Source organism: Schistocerca piceifrons, chromosome 2, assembly GCF_021461385.2.
Source record: "Schistocerca piceifrons isolate TAMUIC-IGC-003096 chromosome 2, iqSchPice1.1, whole genome shotgun sequence".
NCBI classification, from domain to species: domain Eukaryota; kingdom Metazoa; phylum Arthropoda; class Insecta; order Orthoptera; family Acrididae; genus Schistocerca; species Schistocerca piceifrons.
This window is the reverse complement of record NC_060139.1, coordinates 357,288,537-357,308,458: the sequence shown is the minus strand read 5'-3', so window position 1 is coordinate 357,308,458 and position 19,922 is coordinate 357,288,537. Positions and strand designations below refer to the sequence as shown.

The 19,922-nt window shown below is 37.9% G+C and overlaps 1 protein-coding gene across 2 annotated transcripts in view; it reads right to left on the bottom strand.

The window, feature by feature from the left end:
* The window catches only part of LOC124777746 (dynein axonemal assembly factor 5), a 98,700-nt gene extending 87,849 nt beyond the window's left edge, over positions 1 to 10,851 (bottom strand). For both annotated transcript variants that reach the window (XM_047253247.1, XM_047253248.1), the window contains exons 1-2: positions 10,108 to 10,851; positions 3,564 to 3,747 (exon numbers count right to left, since the gene is read on the bottom strand). In XM_047253247.1, the coding sequence (XP_047109203.1) occupies positions 3,564 to 3,747; positions 10,108 to 10,720 (797 nt within the window). In that variant the 5' untranslated portion in view covers positions 10,721 to 10,851. The remainder of the gene's footprint in view (positions 1 to 3,563; positions 3,748 to 10,107) is intronic.
* Between the last annotated feature and the right edge of the window lie 9,071 nt (positions 10,852 to 19,922).

The following is a 19,922-nucleotide window of genomic DNA, read 5'->3' as shown; positions in this document are numbered from 1 at the left end:
AAGGGAAACAAGCTCTTTCACATAATCTGTATATAGTTGTATAGGTATCTCGTCAGGTACAGTAGCCCTTTTTCTACTGAACAGTTTTAGTTGAATTTCTACTTGTGATCACTTGAATCAAGGGCTGTTAGTTTGGCATTTGAACTATGAATGAAAAGAAAAACTGTATAAACATCTGCAGGAGTATAACTTCAACATTTTGGCCTTCAACTAGTCATTTTCCATTTTGGTCCCAGTATAAGCACCGGGTGACTGTATAGATCAGTTTAATAACTTCAGGTAACACAGAAACTTCATTTTTACCTCCCAAAATCAGTTAGGAAAAATTTTACTATATAATTCATTAAATACTATTTGCATCGCTCTCCTTAAGCTCATTCCAGATTTGCTCTGCTATTGTTTGTCAACATGGCTTTCAGTTTGTTTAAACTGTGAGGAAATTCTTATTTCAAAACAAATTCCAACATGGCTACTGCATGACAATGGCTCATTCCTATTCCTCAACACTATGTCTGGCAAATTACTGTCTAAAGCATTTTGTGTGTATTTTTTTAATTTTATTCACTAACGTTCCACATGTTTGTCTACAGGCATAAGTATTTCAAGGTGACTTTTCCTCAGATAATCTGCAATTTGCTTCCTGTCATACACTTTAGCAAAATAATTTTAACACCCTCCTCAACCCCCACCCTTCATGAACATTGGACCATGTCAAGAAAGGGAGGCTTCTGTGCCTTAACGATACAGATATTTGTAACATAGGTGTGACCACAATAGAGGGGAATCTGTGGAGAGGCCACACAATCTTGTGGTTCCTGAAGAGTGGCAGCAGCTTTTTCGGTTGTTTCAGCAGCAACAGTCTGTATGACTGACTGATCTGACCTTGCAACATTAGCCAACATGGCCTTGTTGTGCTGGTACTGCTAACAGCTAAAAACAAGGGGAAATTATATATGTTATTTTTCCCAAGGGCATATATCTCTACTGTATGGCTTAATGATAATGGCATCCTCTTCACTAAAATATACTGGAGGTAAAGTTGTCCCCCACAGTTGGATCTCTGGGTAGGGACTGCTCAGGAGGATGTTATCACTGGGGGTGGTGGCTGATATTTTGTGGTTCAGAGCAGGGAATGTTAGACTCCATAACTGGGTAGGTAGGTCAGCGAATTTAAAAAGGGGAAATGGACGGTTAAAGATAGATATAGTGAGTATTAGTGAAAGTTAATTACACAACAGGGGTAATGCAAGAGTAGGTTTAATAATGAATAAGAAAATATGAAGATGATAAGGTATTATGAATAGCACTGTGAATGCATTATCATAGACAAGATGCATTATCATAGACAAGAAGTCAACCCCTAACACAACAGTATGAATTTTTATGCCAACTTGCTTTGAAGATGAAGGAGAGATTAAAACACAGTATGATGAGGTAAAAGAAATTATTCAGATAATTAAGGGAGGAAAATTTTAATTATATCATTAGATTAAGGAATTTTCATTCACTACCCTATATTATTACCTGATTGCCTATAACCAGCAGCAACTAATTACCAACATCAACACACAGTGTAAGTGCACCACTTTAGCTCCAACCCCTATGTCGCAGATACATAAAAGAGGTGGCCAATGTATGCAAGCTCTTACCAGTTTCATCTTGGCAGGATAATTACCATCTTTCTGATGCACTTTATCATTGCTCACGGATTAAAGGAATAGTTACAGGCGATCTTTGAGAGACTAACACCTTAAGTAGATCAACTCACTTGTTTCTTGGACCAATTTTCTAACACCATTCTTACAACACCCTTACAAACACATTACACTGATCTCCCCTCCAGTTGTAAGACACTGCTCTGACAATCACTAGCTGGAAAAATGAAGATGTATGTTGTTACCAAGTAATCCTTAGGAAATTTGTGCACAATGCTCTTAAAGCTTAATAAAATCTTCTCAGACTTCCATTTGCATCAGGCGGTTCAAATTCCACGAGCTTTCGACCGAGCTCTACTCGGCCATTGTCAAATGGTAAACGACTGCCATGTCATTGCGGCCTCACCATTATACAGCAGTGCTGCTGGTTGTGATGTCACTGGTGCTCTCTTCCTCACCAACTGTGGTAATGTTTTCGTCCCGCATCCATTATGCCTGCTTCAATCTCACGATGGCCAGGCCCATGCCATGCTGCCAACGACCATCCCTGTTGATGATGTTTTCAGATATTTTTATTTCTACTGCTTCTTTTATGATGCTATCCCAAAATCCCTTCATCTTCAAAATGACAGATGTTTCTTCAAATAGAATTCGATGTTGATTTTCTGAAGCGTGTTCTGCTATGGCTGATTTTTCAAGCTAGCACAGTTGTAAGCACCTCTCGTGTTCCATCTGACATTGCTCCGCAATGCATACTGTTTGGCCGACGTAGTAGTAGCCACACTGACATGGTATTTTGTAAACTCCAGGCATTCCAAGCCCTAGATTGTCCACACAGGCCTCAAGAGCTGTCATATTTTTGCTGGGGGTCTTAACACTGGTGAGAAGATGTGCCTCTTCAGGAGCTGGTTAACCTTTCTTGACATAGGTGAAAATACTAGTCACTTGTTCTCTTCTTTGGTGGTGTTTTTCCTGCCTGTCTCACCAGAAGGAGCCTGTAATGCATTGTGGTGATCGTAAACGTTTTCGTGGAAGACTTTCTGGATGTGGCGTAGTTCTAGTTCTAGTGCAAATTTCCACCGCCTGAGACGACTTTAGCACGGTGGATGAGGGTGTTCAGAACAACACATTTTTGTGCCGGATGTGTGTGTGTGTGTAGGTTCCCTATACACACTGTGGCTGAGGTGCCCACTGGTTTTCCAGTGAAAATGTCAAGGATTATAGGGTCGCATCACAAAAGAAGTAGCAGAAATAAAAAAATCTGAAAACACCATCAACAAGGATGGCAGTTTGCAGCTCAGCACAGCCTGGGACTCTGCCATCACAAGGTTGAAGTGGACGTGGTGGACAAGGGATGAAAACATCACTGCAGTTGGCAAGGAAGAGAGCACCAATGATGTCACAGCCAGGAGAGTCGCTACATAACAGTGAGGTCACACCAACAAGCATTCATTTTGCATGCATCTGACAATGGCTGAGGAGAGCTCAGTCGAAAGCTCATGAGATTTTAATCACCTGATGCAGCTGAAAACTCAAGAAGGTTTTAGCAATCCATATCACCATAAGACAATGCATTCATACACGTTCAAAGCTTTCTCTAAAACAAACCACTACTCCACTTGCACAAGCAATCAGAAATCAGAAAGTTCCAGCTACAGTTTTCAATTCTTAGCTTCTTTTCCGTATTGATTATGTACAAATGTCAGATTCTCTCTCTCTCTATCTCTCTCACACACACACACACACACACACACACACACACACACACACACACAAACACACTCTATCTCCTCCCCCCCCCCCCCCCCCCCCCCCTCTCTCTATTTAGCTGATGCTATAAAGGGAGGTTTGATATTGGCAACTGAAACTAATTCTGGAATCTTACCTTTAAATGTATGTGAACCTTACCTTGTTAAGACTAGAGGTACCAAACGATGAAAAAATGAATAACGATCTGGTAGGTTGCACAGCCAGTCTGCCACGACCTGGGTGACAGCTCGGCGTACAGCTGGCACTGAATCAAAGAGACGCTCTGCCAGTGGCACAGCCACAGTCTCTATACATTTACTCTTGCCATAACGAATCACAGTACCTGTAACGTATAACCGTCAGATAAATACACTTTATGAAAATAATATAACTATGTCTTCAATGACATTCATTTTTTTAGTTTCTAACTTTCAAAATGCATCTAAAAAGTTGGTGAATGGACCTGTATCCAAATGATAATGTGAGTTGGCCACTATGAGACTCTAACCAAACTTCGTAGTTACCAGTGATCACAATGCCTTTACAGCATACTAAAAAAATAAAATATCCTAGCTGATGGATATGGATAAGTTGCAAAAATTTTCAGCAAAAACTAACAACCTTTATTATAGTGCGTAAGCCTTTCTGTATCTACATATACGTGTCCTGTAAACCACAAAAATGCCAAGATAATGACTATTACAGGCACTTTACTCACATGAACTCTTAATGTCTGGATCATAATAGCAAATGGTAACTGCACAGTCAAATCATTGTAGGGTCAGTTGAGGTAGCCTAATGGGGTAATTTTAATCTTTCTAAATATTCAAATTTGATATATGTTCTAGATTTCTCAGATGGCTATAATATGGTGTCAGTACTTTGTGTTGGTCCCAGTGATAATGTCATTTTTGAAATAAATGTATGTTTTTCTTAACAATGCAATGAAGACCAACAATTATAGTTGAAAATATTTTGCTAACAAACCAGCTGTGATACAGTACCCTAATTCAAACTAGGTCTACATACGTTTTCAACACAATTTTAATAAAAATTAGTAATATATCACAAACGGTTTGTTAAAAAATTATAGTTTATGAATGTAGAGTAATTTGGGTATAACTGTAGGTGAGGTCATGCCACATGTATACGTCAAGAAAAGAACAGCCAGATATGACTCAAGTGATCTTGATAATGCCAGAGAAGTAATAAAAATATGTACAATGCTGCTAAAAAAATTCAACGTTCCATACAAAACACTAAGGTGGTCTTTGTTAGGCCTAGTTATGTGAAGCCTTGGTTGTATTACAAGAATTAACTCAAATTCAAAAATAATAATATGATCAAGGGTTTCAGTGCATTACCAAAATGAATGTGGTAAGGTAGTGAACGGGTGTGCGGCAAAGGTAACAGTGTAAAAACCACACAAGCAAAACAAATAATCAGTGAAGCTTTTATCCAAATGCTAGGGGGTGTTCACTGCTACATTTTTCCAGAGACAACCGACATCAAATGGATTGATTTAGGACAATGTGTTTTTTGCACCTTATTTTATTGGAAAATATTTTAAATTTTCTTGCATGACATGAAGTAGACTTATCTGTTTATCCTGACATGTAACTCATGTTATTAATTTTCATCAAACTTTTTGGAAACATTGAGATCTGTACATTGTTGATTTCATGGACCTACTCTTTTTTGGGGTATTCGTAGCATAATAGTCTGTTTTACTTAGTAGTATACTTATACACAAATTCCCCCCATAATTTGGGTATAGTTCAAACTCAGTTTTATTATTATGATAAGAAAGGATCACCATACTTGAAAATGTAGTAGAATCATTCTAGGTCACATTGCTAACACATGAAGAATTGTCAGGAAAACTGTACCATGATAATAAGCCATTAACCTTATAAATGATGTTCCATGTTCCTTTATACCCAAACCACGCCACACAACTTGACCCCAAGCATCACTCAGTAATTGTCATCTTTAGTAGTGTTGTAAACAAACAATTATTCACAAAATGAAATGCAAGTGCCTTTCTGTAGAAGCAAATCATTAACTCAATTATGAATAACACTGCTGTGTGTTTATACTTTGCAACTTCAAATCCAACTTAAGAATATGAACATAAAAAATATTGTATCAGCACAGTCATATTATTAACAAGTGGGTCATTCCACACCAAGTGGTCTAAAACTGAAAAAAAGTTCCCACCATCATGGTCTCCAATTTTCGTCAAATTTTAACTGTAGCTTTAGTCAAGTGTTGAAGTAAGTTTCCCAAGATTTCAGGCCTCTAGCTGCAATAGCTGCTGATCTAGACCCCCTTGTCTGAAGTGTACTTAGTCCGTGTGCATGCAACATAAAAAAAATGTCATATTTGGAGTCTAATAAAATCGAAACTAATTCATAAGAATGGTTAGTAAGATGCGACCCTGTACAGTTTTTTTTGCTGATTCCAACGAAATTATGTATAACATTACTCATGCAAACCCCGGTCAAATAACTCGACTCAAAGTATACTTCAAAATTTGTCGTGACACAACGCGACAAATTTTTGACCAATATTAAGACTGCAATGATTTCCTTGCAGTTGAAGATATGGACTTGAACTTTTGGCCAAGCTTCATGCTTGTGCTAGACATAATGCAGCCGGATTTGCAATGATCCAGGCCATATGGTCGCCCTGCAGTATCTCTTCAAATTAGGCAGTGTCAGCACAAACGGTAAAATTTACCAAAGTTTCAAGCCAATTACTAAAAAATAGTTGGCCTGAATCTGCTTGTGAATAGTATCACCTAAAAGAGAAACTCTTGCTCTACAAGACTGACATTTGTTTTTTTTTGCAACGCGACCATTAAGTACTCATTAACTCACATCAAAGTTGTTATATTTTGTATGCGCGATGCACTAATTTTTCTTCATTTCTAGGAATTTGAATCTTAATAGTCGCTTAGAATTACTGATATAATTGGATATTTCATTCGTGTTTTATTCAGTGATTGGCCAGTGAGAGATGTCAGAAGTTAATGAAGAAGAAGAATCGTTGGCCCCCTGTTCAATTGGAAAAGATGCTGCTGCATCGAAGTGCCATGTTATCTTCTATGCTAAGAAGACTGGATTCAAAGCGTTTAGTGATTTCACAGAATGTGACCAGAAATTGCTTGTTTCGCGTTCAGAAGCCAAACTTGACGAAAATTCCATCATTTGCTTCCACCATGAAGCCCCTCTTCCTACATGAATATCAAGCGATGCAAAAGAAATGTTGCAATCCATTCAAGAAGAGGAATCACAATGTAAAAGCTGGACTTAGACTGCTTGATAATGAAACAGCTGCCAAACTTTGCCTGTTAAAGAAAAAGAAGTGATTGATATAAAACCTGGTCAGAAGCTTTGCCCTCGCTGCATGTCGGCACTGAACCAAAAGCTAGAAGATTCATCATCACTATCAACCCAATCTGAACAAGATTTCACAACGGATGAAACTGAACCAGCCATCAACAAAAGTTTATCATTTATTGGTGCTTCACCATTGAAAAGAAGACAACTAAGTAAAAGAGATAAGCAAAGCTATGCAAAAAGAAAGATCTTGGATGCACAAAGTTTAATTGGGAATCAAATTGCTGCTGCTGTAGGAATCAATTACGATGAACAGCCAAGTTCAAGTAAAAGTCGCCCATGCAATAATTGTGCAGATCTTGATAATCTTATAGAAGAGTTGAAAGAAAATGTAAAGTGTCAAATCGTAGGACAAAAGTTCAAATATTGACCTTGGTTCCAAGAAGCTGGACAATTAAAGATACGACAACAGCATTTAATGTATCAGAAAGAATGGTAAAGCAAGCGAGAAAACTGAAGAATGAGCAAGGTGTTCTAGCTTTTCCAGCAAATCGGCAAGGAAGGAAGCTTTCAGATGAAGTTGTCCAGAAAGTACATGACTTTTTTCAAGATGACGAATTCAGCAGACTTTGTCCAGGGAAGAAAGACTGTGTGCCTGTGAGAATTTCAGGAACAAAGGTGTACAAGCAAAAGCGGTTGTTGCTTTGCAATTTGAAGGAAATGTACGTGTCTTATCAGAAGCAAAATGGACCAGAAATTGGCTTCTCAAAGTTTTGCGAGCTTAGACCAAAATGGTGTGTTACAGTTGGCTCTGCTGGAATGCACTCAGTTTGTGTCTGTACAATACACCAAAATGTCAAGCTTATGCTCACTGGTGCATCAATCAATGAAGACTACAAGGAAATTCTTAGCAAAGCTGTTTGCAGCTTGGAAAACAAGGATTGTATGCTTCATCGTTGTGAAAACTGCCCTGGTCCAGAAGGTGTAGAAGCAGTTATTGCAACATATTTTGAAGATAATGACCCTGAAGAACTGATTGAGTACAAACAATGGATTCATACCGACAGGGATACTTTAGAAACAAAGCAGCTTTCAACAGAAGAGTATGTTGAAGATATTGCAGCAAAAATTTGGAACCTGTCTTGTCATCACTACATTGCCAAGCATCAAAGCCAGCACCTGAAAGCTCTCAAAACTGATTTGAAAGAAGGCGAATTCATAATACTAATGGATTTTGCTGAAAACTATTCATTTATTGTTCAAGATGCAGTGCAAGGCTTTCACTGGGAAAACAGTCAAGCAACAGTTCATCCATTTGTAGTCTACTACTGTGAAAACGAAGAGGTGCAATGTGTGAATCTTTGTGTTATTAGTGACTGCCTTCGACACGATACGATTACTGTCCATGTTTACATTGGAAAAGTAATCAATTACCTGAAGATGCAATTTTCCAAAATAAGCCACATCCACTACTTCAGTGATGGTTCAGCTGCACAATATAAGAATTTCAAGAATTTTCTCAACTTATGCTATCACAAAGAAGATTTTGAAATAACAGCAGAATGGAATTTCTTTGGAACAAGCCATGGAAAGTCGCCTTGTGATGGCATTGGAGGCACAACAAAACGGTTGGCAGCAAGAGCAAGTTTGCAACGTCCATATGAAAACCAGATTCTAACACCCAAAGATCTTTTCAACTTCTGCAATGATAATATCAATGGAATCAAATTCTTTTTCATCAGCAAAGAGGAAGTTGAAGAAGAAAAAGCTTCTCAAGAAGAAAGATTCCTGCAAGGGCACACTCTAGCTGGCACAAGAGAAAACCACCATTTTTTGCCCATTGATATGACGACAATTAAGGTCAGTAGAGTTTCTAATGATGCGACATCTTTTTTGGCCAAAATTAGTGCTGCTGAAGTAGTAGTTCAAGTCATGGATCTTCAGCCTGGGCAGTATGTTGCTTGCATTTATGAAAAGAAATGGTGGATTGGAAACATCGTTGAAATCTCAGTCGAACAGAAAGATGCTTTCATAAGCTTTATGCATCCTCATGGTCCTGCAAGTTCATTTTATTGGCCCTTAAGACGTGATACTTGCTGGATTCCAGAACAACTTATCATTGGTGTTATTCCAGCTCCATCAGTGACATCATCTGGTCGGCAATACAGTTTTCCTGAAAGCATTCTCTTGCAAATCAACGATGCTTCCAGAATGATGAAGTAACTGAGGAAGACAGGCTTGGGAACCTGCATAAAGAAACCCACAATCAGGCTTGGGATCCTGTGGTAAAGACACCCTGTAATCAGGCTTGGGAACCTGCAGTAAAGATACCCACCCGTGGCTGTTACTGCATGGCTATCGGGCGTGGCCCCTATGGCGATGGGGATGCTGGTTTTATTGTGATAACCAGTAATGGCTCAGCCATCATGGACCAACGCAGGGCACTGCGCACACAAAATATAAGATACTTTGACCTGAGTAAATAAGCACTTAATGGAAGCGTTGCAAAAGAAAAATATATCCATCTTGTAGAGCAAGAGTTTCTCTTTCAGATGATACTATTCACAATTAAATCCAGGCTGACTATTTTGTAGTAATGGGCTTTGAACTTTGGTAAATAAAGCCATTTGCGCTGACACTGCCAAATTTGAAGAGATTTTGCAAGGCGACTATAAAGCCTGGGTAGTTGGAAATCCAGCTGTATTATGTCCAGCACAAAGATAAGACTTGGTAAAAAGTTCAAGTCCATATCTTTATCTGCAAGGAAATTATTGCAGTCTGAATATTGGTCAAAATTTGTCGCATTAAGTCACGACAGAATTAGGGGTACACTTTGAGTCGACTTGTTTGACCGGATTTTGCATCAGTAATCTTATAATTAATTTCGTTTGAATCAGCACAAAAAACTGTACAGGGTCTCATCTTACTAACCATTCTTATGAATTGGTTTCAATTTTATGAGACCCCAAAAATGGCATTTTGTCTGATGTCGCGCGCATGCGAACTTACTACCCTTCAGACAAGGGGGTGTAGATCAGCAAGTATTGCAGCTAGAGGCTTGAAATCTTGAGAAACTTAATTTAGCACTTGACTAGTGCTACACATAAAATTTGAAGAAAATTGGAGACATGATGGTGGGAAGGTTTAGACCACTTGGCATGGAATGACCCAAGTGTAAACCTGAGGCACGTTTTAAAAACTGCACTGCATTCGTTGACATCAAACCCTGAGCAGTTATCTTCTTGGATGCGAATATACACCGCAATATTGAAAGAACTAAACACAGCACTGCAAACCATGGATGGTCCTAAATACAGCTTTAGTTTTACTAGAACTCAAGATTGTTCACTTGCACCTACCTACTGTAAATATGGCAGCAGATCTAATCCGGTATTGCTGAAACAAGAAATTCTGGAGAAGTGGCTTTATTAAAAGCTCCGTGTGTTCGTGAACATGTTGTGGGACCAACTTTGACAACTCAGTAGCACAATCACAACTTTCTTTTTTGATTTTTGGATATGGATCAGGAATGGTACGAGAAAGAATAGTTATTACATCCTCGATGAAAGGTACTAACTTGTCAGAACATTTAACAATGACACTGCGTAACAAAATCACTAAACTTAACCTCACTTCTTCTGACGGCTCATTTATTTCCTTATCCCCAATTCGTTGCAGTAACACCGGTAATATATAGGATATAATATGTTCATCGACATTAGGTATTAACTGCACTGCCTCGGTAACTATGCGGACTGCTGCTTCTCGACAAACTTCTGCTTTGTCAGAAAAACATCGAAGACACATTTTCAATATTGGAACAAGATTGTTTCTAATTTCTGATCGCTCACATAACATCTCCTTCGAAATTTCTTCCAGTGCCTTTTTCCTGTGTCTTTTGTCATCGCTCTGCAATGCATTTGAAAGACGTCCCACAACACCACTTTTCCACTGCTCATCTACTACTTCCATTCCGTCAAATTTACGTCTTCCATTTGTAAACACAGTATCACCAAGGCAACCACGAGAGCAGCCAACATTCGCATGCCATTTAGAACAGACCGCTCAAGTTGCTGGTACAGTCGACTCCTCGTAATCTGAAACTGAAGGGAGCAGAGAGTTCAAAATAATAGAACTTCAAAAGATCGAGAGGGTGAAGGAAAAAATTCAAATAAAAGTGAGTTCATTGAAAGTAAACCGTTGTATATACATAAAGGAAACAGGAATCTAGTAGAAAACTTTCGACCCATAGCTGTTCTTCAAATAATATCCAAAATATCATATATAATGATGTTACGATGTAAATTAACTAACTTTTTAATCTACTTCTTGTGCTTATCTAGTCATAGGCGTCTTTCTGATTGGCTAGGGGGGAATCGAAATTCAATAAGCGGAAAAAAAACTAGTTCGATTAGCAGTTATTCCAGCGTCGAGGGTCGACGCAACTTGCACCACGGAGATAACCCACCGTTCTGGGTATATTTATTTATTAGTTCTACATTTTGTTATATATACTTACTATTATAACGATCCCTCTATCTAATAATATGTTTTTTCAGAGTTTGAAGATGGTTCTTAAATAGAATCGAAACCGGCCACTCCAATAAAAATAAAGTTGTGATGAAGATTGCTTTTAATCTTTAAATATCCAAAATATATGAGAAAGTAATATACATAAGAATCTGGAACTTCCTGGTATGCAAAACAGGGATTTCTAAAGCCGGGTTCACACACGCAACGAAAGTATCGCCACAAGTCAAGTCATTCTGGAGTGGCGCTCTGAGCTACCGTTCACACAGGGCGCCACAAATTCTTCGTAATTGTGCAGTTTGCAAAATGGCGTCACCTGTCTCAGCTGAAATGATTCGGGCCTGCACACACTACGACTTGATTTCCTATACAGATTAAACGGCTGTACATATTACTAAATAAGATGTTTTGGAAACTCACCAAAGTGTTTCTCGTCTCTCTTGTCTCGACTACATGTTTTAAGAACCGGTCTGCAGCTTCAAGCTAAGCAAGGCTGGGTTTATAAACACCGTCTGTAGACGCACCGCTCTTAAGTGATTTCAGTACTTTTTAATGTTCATTCATGTAAGCATTTCGAATGCTTCGAATTTTTAATTTTGTTGTAACTACATCAATTCCAGGTACATATTCACGCATAGTGTTTACTATCTCAATTAATGCAGCATCTCTCAAATTTCTGTCTTTGTATGATTCGCTTCTGTGGTTCCAAAGCCATTCTCGTTCTTGATACACCTCTAAGAATCTCATAATTGTCGCTGTTGACCACTTTTTCGACATATTAATAGCAAACGCACAAACAAAAGCACTATCTGCGAACGAATACGCACTAGAAAGGTTTGAATCCAACCGCGAGGTAGCAATCGAATGGCGTTATTCGATTGTGGAGAAGGCAAAATGGCGCAACAAAGTAGAACCAAGTTCAACTTTTTGTGGCGTGACAAAAGTTGCGCTTCTTAAATGGCGACACCGAAAACCAGGAGTTCACACATGCAACTACAAAACAACTGCAGTTCGCCATTAGCAGTGGCGTTACTTTTGTTGCCTGTGTGAACCCGGCTTAAGGGGCAGTACGGGTTTGTCAAGGGGTCATCCACCATTATAGTAGCTTCCAACTTAATCGAAGATGTCACTCAAGCAATAGATAATAAACAACTTGTATGTGGCATCTTTCTAGACTTACAAAAAAGCATTTGACTGTGTTGATATGACCTTATTGCTGGACAAACTATGGAACTGTGGCATTCGAGGCACGGCCCATAATCTGATTAGATCCTACCTGACAAATATGAAGCAGTTTGTGTCTATTAGCACTACAGAGGGAGCATACAAGTCAAACACCACTGACATTAATTTTGGTATTCCATAGGAGTCAATATTAGGACAACTTCTTTTTATTATTTATGTTAATGATATTCAGTTTATAACAAACCCCACTACAGCTATCTTATATGTAGATGATGCCACGTTAATATGCCGCAATCCCAGCTACTCTCAGCTTGAAGTGGAATCCAATACTGTAGCATTTTAATTGTTCTACGAGAGATGTTGTGGGGTCTCTCTCTACCTGTAGTGTTGTGATTATGTATTTCTTTATTAAGTGTTTTGTTACTGTTTACTGCCATAACGATTATCTTAAGTACATACAGGTTATGAGCAGTTAGTATTTTAAATTCTTTAAACAAATTTCTGCAGGACTCTCTGGCTCATTTCTTTTTAATTAAACACAAATAAATCGTTCTCTATTGAATTTGATCCTGAGAGGCAAAAAACTGATGAAAACCAAATTTTAATGGGCGATGAAAACATTAAAAGAGAATACTCGACCAAATTTCTTGGCCTGACACTTGATACAGAGTTAAACTGGTGTGATCAGGTAAATGACATTTGCAAAAAGCTATCTGTTACCATATATGCCCTAAGAAAATTGACACCTTTTTGTAACATTACCACTCTGAGTCAAATATATTTTGTACTATTTAAATCCAATCTAAGATATGGGATACAATTATGGGGATCCAGCAGTAATATGCAAAGTGCACTTACCCTACAAAAGAAGACACTTAGAATTATGGAAAGAGATGTGCCAGGGAGTCCTGCAGAAATTTGTTTAAAGAATTTAAAATACTAACTGCTCATAACCTGTATGTACTTAAGATAATCATTAGGGCAGTAAACAGTAACAAAACACTTAATAAAGAAATACATGATCACAACACTACAGGTAGAGAGAGACCCCACAGCATCTCTCGTAGAACAACACTTTATGAGGAAAGCCCTCACTATGCAGGCACAAAACTACTCAATTGCTTCCATCCTAATATCTCCAAATTGCCCATTAGAGAACAAAAAAGAAATTAAAATTATGGCTCCTAAACAATCCTGTATATTCAGTAGATGAGTATTCCAATGTCAAATTGGTTTTATGTATAGTACATATATGTAGCATTATTCTCTCAACTTACTTTAGAAAAAGTTGTACAGTTGATGTCAGATATAAATAAATAAAAATAAATACATATTACATCCATATTTTAATAATGCGCAAATTAATATATACATAAACGCATATGGCTTGTATATACAGTATATGAAGGACACACCAACGAAATCATTTTGAAATAGTCCTTTATTTTCTTTTGAGAGAGCAACTTCTATCTAGTACTCTGTCAAGCGAATTTTCGATGGTGATGAGGGCTTTCAAGAAATCTTCACTCATTTCAATTCTGAAAGTGTAGGAGATTACGGAATGTATAGAGGACCTTGCCTCATTCAGTGTGACTGGAGTTGACAGCTGTTCTTCGTTACATTCCTCATCTTCATATGGATTGACTAATAGTCCAACATCAGTTAGAACACTATCGACCCCGATTTCATCGTCAACATGAACGAAATCCCGAAAGATTGACTCATTAAAGCTGGATAGAAGTTCCCACCCTGAGTCTGATGGCACCGAATTAGTTAATTCTAGCGAATGGTTGGCTGTTTCGCGTTTTCTATTTTCATTACAACCCAAATTTTCTGAAAGACTGATCAAGAGTGGTAGAGCTGACATTTTTCCAGGACTTATCTATCATGATTATAGCGGTCAAAACTGTTATAATCGGCTTCTCACCTTTTACAATGCTATCTGGCACAAATGAAACAAATTCTCCATTTTAAAATTTTGTATTATGCTCTCGTCTGGGGCCCGCAATCTTGATGTCAAGTTGGGTGGTGAAAAAATCAGTTAAAATCAATTTTATGTGATCTAACAGTAGTGGTTGTTACATAGGGTGCAACCGTCCAAAAACAGTACAATTTTGTGTTTACCGTTTTCATATCACTATCAACCGAAGTCATCCATCCATTAAGAAATTCTGTTGTCATCCATGACAGTTTGAGAGTTGAGGTGTGGGAATCGATGTTATTCCTGTAAAACAGCGTTGTTTCACAAATTTACTTGCTATGAGTGGTTTCAACTTTTCAGATCCGCCCATCAGCCTAGAAGGAGAAGGCTCAGGTTTCCTCCATGATACTTTTCATATTTGAACACTAGGATGTGACCAGGAAGACATTAATATATATATATATATATATATATATATATATATATATATATATATATATATAAACAGTTTCATCTGTGTTGAATATGCCATAGCCTTCAAAAGTTGTTTCAGTTCATCAATCCATTCAATACAAAGGGAATTGTCCATACAGGTACTCTCTCCATATATTTTTTTCTTTAACAAGATGGAGTGACGTTTTTTAATATTTGAGAACCACTCCTAACTTGCCATAAATAGTTCGATCCCGAAAGAGGGAGCCAAAAACTTGATTTTTTTCATTCAACAAGAAAACACAGACAAGAACGTGTTGTCTTCTACACTGATTCTACCCACTTGAGCAAGCACTCCTCAAGATGAGAAAATTCGCCCTGATGTGACCATTTTTTTCCTGTTCCTAAGGCAGTTCCAGTGATACCATCTTTTTCTTTTTTTTTTAAATCATCTAGAATGTAGATGATAAAATAGCGAACTGTTTTGCAACATGCTTTTCGAAATTCGACTCTCAGTAACAAAGCTTTTTTTCATTAATTGAAAGACGCTTGTTCCTTCATAGTTTTAAGAAACATGGATTGACTACAATGCATTGTGAAAGAAGAATGCAGACTGAAAGGGATATAGATCGGAGAAACAAACGACAGATGGCCTGAGGCTGTACTAGGAATCACAGAAGTAGAGGAAATCAAATTATACAGAGTGTGGTAGTCCTGAATTCAAATTATAAACTGTTGGCGAGATGCTCTCATCACTACTCATTCAGATCACACAGGGGACGAAAACATTGTTTTTTTTTCAATTGATCAAATATTCTTAAAGAGGCTACAAAAAATTAAAATTACTGCGAGTTTCAAATTATCGAGTGCCAAATAATCGAGAGTCGACTGTATAGCCTATATTTTATTTTATTTACCAACGACTTTGGCCTTCACTCCCAGGTCATTTTCAAGTGAATCTGAAACTGGCACTGTTAATGCAAATTGCTGTTGTTGTAGTGGTCTTCAGTCTGAAGACTGATTTGATGAAACTCTCCATCTACTCTATCCTATGGAAGCCTCTTCATATCCTAATAACTGCTGCAGCCTACATCCTCCTGAATCTACTTACTGGAGCCATCTCTTGGTCTCCCTCCACGATTTTCACAGCCAACATTTCCCTCCAATATTAAAGTGGTGATCCCTTGATGTCTCAGAATGTGTCCTATCAACCAGTACTTTCTTTTATTCAATTTGTACCACAAATTTCTTGTCCTCTCAATCCTATTCAGTGCCACAGTACCTCATTAGTTATGCAATTTACACATATAATCTACAGCATTATTCTGTAGCACCACACTCCAAAAGCCTCCATTCTTGTATAAACTGTTTATCATTCATATTTAATTTCCATACACAGCTGTGCTCCAGGCAAATACTTCGGAAAATAGTTGCTAACACTTAAATCTATATTCAATGTTAACAGATTTCTTTTCTTAAGAAACGCTGTTCTTGTCATTGCCAGTGTACATGCATAATGCATTATAATATAATACATAATATAGTTTAATAATAATATTTATATATCCATCATATTATGCATTAACAATGCCAGTCTCAAACCCACTTCAAATGGCCTGGATGTGAAAACCGAAGTGTCATGGACTTAAACAAACAATATAAAATAGAAAATGTTATGGCCTTCCATTAACTGAACATATACATTGTTGTTGTTGTTGTGGTCTTCAGTCCTGAGACTGGTTTGATGCAGCTCTCCATGCTACTCTATCCTGTGCAAGCTTTTTCATCTCCCAGTACCTACTGCAACCTACATCCTTCTGAATCTGCTTAGTGTATTCATCTCTTGGTCTCCCCCTACGATTTTTAACCTCCACGCTGCCCTCCAATACTAAATTGGTGATCCCTTGATGCCTCAGAGCATGTCCTACCAACCGATCCCTTCTTCTGGTCAAGTTGTGCCACAAACTTCTCTTCTCCCCAATCCTATTCAATACTTCCTCATTAGTTATGTGATCTACCCATCTAATCTTCAGCATTCTTCTGTAGCACCACGTTTCGAAAGCTTCTATTCTCTTCTTGTCCAAACTATTTATCGTCCATGTTTCACTTCCATACATGGCTACACTCCATACGAATACTTTCAGAAATGACTTCCTGACACTTAAATCAATACTGGATGTTAACAAATTTCTCTTCTTCAGAAACACTTTCCTTGCCATTGCCAGCCTACATTTTATATCCTCTCTACTTCGACCATCATCAGTTATTTTGCTCCCCAAATAGCAAAACTCCTTTACTACTTTAAGTGCCTCATTTCCTAATCTAATTCCCTCAGCATCACCCGACTTAAGTAGACTACATTCCATTATCCTTGTTTTGCTTTTGTTGATGTTCATCTTATATCCTTTCAAGACACTGTCCGTTCCATTCAACTGCTCTTCCAAGTCCTTTGCTGTCTCTGACAGTATTACAATATACATTACTGGCCATTAAAATCGCTACACCAAGAAGAAATGCAGATGATAAACGGGTATTAATTGTACAAATATATTATACTAGAACAGACATGTGATTAAATATTCACGCAATTTGGGTTGAAACGCGTATGTATTCATGTATTCAGTACCAGCGATGGCGAGGCATGACAGAATCTCTGACCAGAGAGTTATTTATCGTTGCTAGTCTGCGCTTGACCGCGCGAGAGTTCAGTTGCATGTAGGGAGTCGGCAGTTGCAGTTGCGGTCGAGTTGCGAGAGAGTTCAGTTATACGTAGCGAGTCGCGAGAGCATGTAGTAGCGCGCGAGAGACAGTCGGAGTTGTGTGTGAGGAGTCGGCGGGCGTCGACATGGGCCTCCGGTCAAGATTCAGGACGAGGTATATTTGTTAAATAAGGTAACGAAGCAGCACTGCGCTCATCTGATAATGTAATGCATCTTAAGTGTAATTAATTTGTTCAAGAATCGCCCCAATAATAATTTTGTTTTCAAACCAAGCACTTTAACAAAACAAACATTTTATTTAAAGAAAGTTTCCCATGCATTTCCTTAAAGAAAAAATTTACTTAAATTCAAAGAATTTTTGCGATGCATTTCCTCCAAGGTATGGCGTAAAATAAGAGCAGATGCAGTTTAACTGAGATAAGAATTTGAGTTTAATTAGTGAACAAGGCCTAATATCGACATTTCGGTCTATTTACGTTTTCATCGTCACTGAGATTTCATTATCATTGAATTGACTTACATCTTTTGTGGGAGCTCAACAACATTTGGGTCATTATTATTCAGTAATCTTGTGGGGAAATAACTTTTGGCACGTTTTCATTATCATAGGCTTTTCTTTTATTTTTGCTAGGAGGCTACACTTAGCTCTATGTCCTTTAGCATTTGAATAAGAATACTTTGAAAAATTTTTGTGGGGAGGTTACACTTAGCGACATCTGGCCAGGATCGTATTTCTTTGGGAATCTTCTAAGAAACAGTCAGATATCTGCTCTTATTTGCTTAAATATAATTAGCATTTGGCGCAACACTTTTACTAATTTTATGACTTTCTTTCCTCAGATCATCGGCAATTCGTTGCTCTGTTGTATTTGTGTGTTGTTTTTGCATTGTGCTTATTTGTTTTGTGAATAATTTTGACTATAGTAAAAATGCCACGAAAGACTGTGAATAGTGTATCGTGAGGTATTATGAATGAAATTACCGACTTAAACAACGTGACCGATAGTAATTGTGACACGCAGTGTAATGATGACAATCCTGCGTTCACCAACAATCAGTGCGTTCCAACCTCTAATGATGATTGTTATCTTATTGATGAACAAACGAACTCAATTGTCTCCTCTGTTAATTTGACGACAATTGATGACGCGGGGCGTTCTGTTGGAATGAGCGCTGCCCAGCTTAATACACCCGGTTTGGAAAATTCAAGTAACATACAGACAAATTTTTCTAATGAAAATGGAGAGTGTACTGAAAGTACGATGGATCCATTTAATTCCGAAATAGTGACCGACAGTGTAAATTCGACTGACAAACCTATGTGTAAATCTCAGAATAACCAAATGGTTACAGAAAGCGAGACAATTCCAGATCCACCATTAAACAGCACAGAGAATAGAAATGCTAATCTTGTGTCGGATCCAATTATGGCATTGTTGCTACATATGAGTAAACAACTTAATGAAAATAGGGAAGATCTCAAACAACAGAATAAAAAACTAGACAATAATAATGAAGATCTCAAACAACTTAGTGAACAGGTCAGACAACAGAGTGAAGATTGCAGACAACTTAGAGAGCAGAACAAACAAGATAACGAAAATCTCAAACAACACTTAAATGAAAAATTAGACAACAATTCCAGACAGCTTAGTGAACAGATTAGAGCCATTGCCGCACAATGTCATGATACTAAGGAACAGTTGCGCGAGGAAATTGAGGCTTGTTCTAGAAAAAGTAGCGAAGAAATTAGATCTGTTGCGCAAGAATTAAGGGAAATGCAAACAGCTACAACAGAAACACTTAGAAACGAAATTAGCAGAGTCGCTAAACAATGCTCTGAAAAGGCTACACAATTACGCGACGAGTTTAAAACAATGACAGCAGAACTTTCGCGCACAATGGATGAAAAGATTGACCAACAGAACACTCAAATTGACGAACGTTTTAGTCTTCACATACAAAACAGTGATACGCGTTTCCGCAAATTCATGCAGGATCAAAATAAAGTAAAATGACAAGTAATGGAAACAATCACAGCACAGAGACAGGAAGACAAACGTAAATTGTTCGCGAAAGCAAAGACATACGTAGACAACAATATTGCTACAATGTCCAACGAAATTAATACCATCAAACAGTCAAACACAGAATTACGTGACGAAATTTCCGATCGTAAATCGAAAACAGACACATACACAACAGATTTTCAAACAGTGACCGACAGACTCGAACAATTAGAACTAACACAGGATTCCGATGTCGTCAAAGCTGACGTTAAAAAACTGAACGAAACTACACGTAAATTGCAAAAACAGATTAATGCCTCTGATACTAAAACCGATGATCAGGTAAAAATACTGACTGAAAAATGTGATGAATTGGC